At 52.4% G+C, this 3961-nt stretch overlaps 1 protein-coding gene across 1 annotated transcript; it reads left to right on the top strand.

The window, feature by feature from the left end:
* Window positions 1-1303: 1303 nt before the first annotated feature.
* LOC123188939 (LOB domain-containing protein 40) lies at window positions 1304-2632 on the top strand. The gene has a single exon (XM_044601229.1). It carries the CDS (start codon window positions 1537-1539, stop codon window positions 2458-2460), a length of 924 nt encoding a protein of 307 aa, XP_044457164.1. The 5' UTR covers window positions 1304-1536; the 3' UTR covers window positions 2461-2632.
* The last annotated feature ends 1329 nt before the right edge of the window (window positions 2633-3961 follow it).

Below are 3961 nucleotides of genomic sequence, written 5' to 3' on the forward strand. Positions count from 1 at the left end.
GGCAATGCGAAGTGCGAGCTCCTTGTCGCTCGGAGCCTCGTTGCGGGAGCCATCCTCCTTCAAGAGCCCGTCATAGTAGATGTGATCAGACTTGTTACCGAAGAGCTGCCAGAGTGCCTGTCGGAGCCGACTATAGTGGAGGAGAGGGGACGTGAATGAAGGGGGGGATACCGAGAGGGAAGCAGAGTGGTCGAGTGTGGACTTTGACCAGGGCTTCGTTCGGTGATGTGGTATTTGGAAGATCATGGTGGACCATAGCCTACATGGCGGACGCGTCCGGACACATCTGGACCTCCCCATATCCACCCCATATTATGCTATGCATGAGGGTGCCGGACAACCCAGATGTTTGGGTTGAGTTTGCTGGTCCGGTGGGGTGATCAATTTATGACCGGAAAGGCCGCCCGAACGTTTTACACTGGTATGGAGTGTGGTTGTAGATGCTCTAAAATAGTTTGGGACCATCTATATGTGAGGTACATGGAAACATTTCAGCCATTAGTCATTTTTCTCACAAATCATTAGATCTTAATCCAGTGGCTCAAAATGGATCATCACTATTCATCTTTAACTTCCCTATCTCTTCTTCCTCATGTACAACTCTAGCTAGCCGCCCCAACCATCGGCCTCCACCATGCGTAGACGACGGGCGCTATCACGTGCCGCTTCACAACTGCGCCTCCCCCCTCACACGCCGTTGTTAGCCACCACACTGACCCCTCTCACCCTCGACCTGGAGGAACCCCAACGACCCCCTCCCCCTCGCTCACCGTCTCCCAGTTAAGTTTCTTCCTCACCTCCACCGCCGTTGCTGGCCACTGCCTTGGTCATCCCTCTATCCCTTCCTGATCTGGATGAACCCCGACGACCCCCCCTCCCCCCTCCCCCCCTAAGTTTCTTCTTCATCTCCATCCGGGACACGGCAACTCGCCGCCGCTCTCATCGCTGCCGCTCCTCGTGCCATCCCCACCTTCGGCGTCCTGCATAACAGAAATCAACCGACGTGAGGAAAAAATTTGAGGCACCTAAGATTTCGCAAAACCGAAATAATTTATGCAGCGATACGTACATAGATAAATCAAAAAGGGCGCTTGAATAGTTGGTTGGTTGGATTATGCAAGAAAGTCCACCTGGGAAACCAGAAGCCGGGCAAACCCGGGGACGGAGAGAGCACCCACGGTAATGGGAGGGATGTTTCGCTAGGGGGGATGCACCCCCGTAACCAGTGGAAGTAAACAAAGACAGTCAAGTACACGTACCAGTCATCAAATTGCCTCCTCGGACTCGCGACGCGGCCAATAGCCTAATACCAGCACCAGCCCGTTCCCAGTTTTCGCAAAACCACTGGCGCCGTCCCGCTCTCCCTTCTTCTTTATATCATCACAATCAATCGCTCCTGGATTGCATAGCTCACATCACCACCACCACCACCCTCCTCTCTCCTCTCCCTCCCTCTCTCCTCGTAGACACCTTCTCCTTCTAGGTCTCCTTGCCTGTGCAGGCTCCAGCACGTACACTCAAGGACCGACGACGACGATGCGGCTTAGCTGCAACGGCTGCCGCGTGCTGCGGAAGGGCTGCAGCGAGGACTGCAGCATCCGCCCCTGCCTGCAGTGGATCAAGAGCCCCGAGGCGCAGGCCAACGCCACCGTCTTCCTCGCCAAGTTCTACGGCCGCGCGGGGCTCATGAACCTCATCAACGCCGGCACGGACGACAGCCTCCGCCCCGGCATCTTCCGCTCGCTCCTCTACGAGGCCTGCGGCCGGATCGTCAACCCCATATACGGCTCCGTCGGCCTGCTCTGGTCCAACAACTGGCAGATGTGCCAGGCCGCCGTCGAGGCCGTCCTCAGCGGCAAGCCCATCGTCCAGGTCTCCTCCGAGGATGCCGCCGCCGACCGGACACCGCCGCTCAAGGCGTACGACATCCGCCACGTCTCCACCTCGCCAGCCGCCGACGGGAGGCTCCACAAGGTCGCCAAGCCGGGTCGCACCCGCTTCAAGCGCGCGTCCTCCGCCTCGTCCCACCACAACCCGTCCAGCGACTCCAACAACAAGCCCAAGCCCAAGCCGCAGCCTCAGACGCGGGCGCCCACGGCGGAGGAGGAGCTGGATCGTCAACACCGCAAGGAGATGGAGGAGGGCGCGTCCCAGCGTGCTCCGAGCCACGAATCCTCCGACAGCCGACACGAGGACCCCGTGGAGCCACACTGCCAGCAAGAGGCGTCCGCAGACACGGAGGCCGAGGCGGGGTCGCACGTCAGCCAGGCGGAGCAGGAGCAGGAGCAGAGCACAGAGCCGGCCGCAGAGCACGCGGAGGAGGTCGAAAAGGAGGAGGACGAAGAACTAGCGCTCGAGCTTACGCTTGGATTCGCTCCCGTCGCAGTACGGCCGGCCGGATTTCACCTGAGCGTCCGGACCGCGGCGGAGCCGGCTTTCGTCGGGCTCCGGTTCCTCTAAAAGCACATTTACCTTGTGAAAAGAATATAGAGCTATTTGATGGACTCTTTTACCTTTAATTGGAAAAAAATTAGGTCCGTTAGTTCGTTTTTGTTTCATGGTTGCAATGAGTGTACAGACAATAGCTCCCGCATGGCCAAGATTTTTCCAATAAAAAATGTGTTTTGCTGTCTGTTCTAGGGTGCATTTTGTCAGTCCGGTATGATTGGATCCTGAAATCTAAGCGTTCTAGCTGCGGTTCTACGGCTTCCTGCAGGCACTGCCCTTGTCAGCTCCAACGTCATTGGAGATCTCTGGTTCTTTTACGTCCGCTCGGTGCTTTCGGATGCTAAAAATGATCGTCTCTACAATGCTACTCCCTCCGTTTCTAAATACATTTTTTTTTAGAAATTTCAATACAAACTATATATGGATGTATATATACATGTTTTTTTAGAGATTTTAATACAAACCATATATGGATGTATATAGACATATTTTAGAGTGTAGATTCACTTGTTTTGCTTCGTATGTAGATACAATGCTACAATGGCGCCCCACACATCTTGAAGAAGGATGCCATCGGAAGAATTGGATTTTCTGATTATCAGAAATGCATGATTACATTGTGGATGCTTGCATATGGCACGAGCACAGATTTGTGCGACAAGTATCTCCGGATGTGTACCTTCGATGTCAGAGAGCACGTGCAGAAATGTTATGGTCAGATTTTCTACTACGATGGTCAAGGTGTTTGGACCTTAGTACTTGAGAGAACCAACTGTCACGGACACCGAAAGACTCTTGGCAATGTCCGAAGCAAGAGGGTGGCCTTACTTGCTCGGATCTCTTGATTGTATGCAGTGGAGATGAAAGAACTCCCCAAAAGCTCTACAAGGGTAATATCAGGGCCATATTAAGAAGCACAACAACATTCTTGAAGCAGTTGCATCACATGACCTGTGGATTTGATATGCTTTTTTTGACATGCCTGGATCTCACAAAGACATCAATGTGCTACAACAGTCTCCATTGTTTGCTAGGTTATCGGAAAAATAAACTTCTTCTTGCAACTATATTGTCAATGGGCATGAGTACAAGATGGCTATTATCTGGCTAACGGTATTTATCCTTCGTGGGCTACATTCGTCAAGACTATCTTTGAGGCAATAGGCCAGAAAAGAAGGAAGGAGCTAGAAATCATGTGGAGAGAGCATTTGGAGTGCTCCAAGCCTGTTTTGTAGTTGTTCGTTGACCTGTTAAACTATGGGATCCGGAGACATTCCGGGAGGTGATGACATGTTGTATGATGACGCACAACATGATCGTGAAGTATGACGGTGAAGATGCTGCCGGTGGTCTAGAATTTGAGAACATATAGGGGATCCTACCCAACTTTCACATCAGAATTTGGCCATATTTGATTAGTTTGTTCAAATGCATCAACAAATTCGCATTGCGCAACTCATGAATAACTCAAGGAAGATTTGATTGAGCATATGCGAATAGTTAAAGGGAGCAA

Source organism: Triticum aestivum, chromosome 2A (assembly GCF_018294505.1).
Source record: "Triticum aestivum cultivar Chinese Spring chromosome 2A, IWGSC CS RefSeq v2.1, whole genome shotgun sequence".
In the NCBI taxonomy this organism is placed as follows: Eukaryota; Viridiplantae; Streptophyta; class Magnoliopsida; order Poales; family Poaceae; genus Triticum; species Triticum aestivum.

Bases quoted from the DNA above. Each gene is read 5' to 3' on its own strand.
- LOC123188939 (XM_044601229.1), top strand. From the start codon at position 1,537: ATGCGGCTTAGCTGCAACGGCTGCCGCGTGCTGCGGAAGGGCTGCAGC.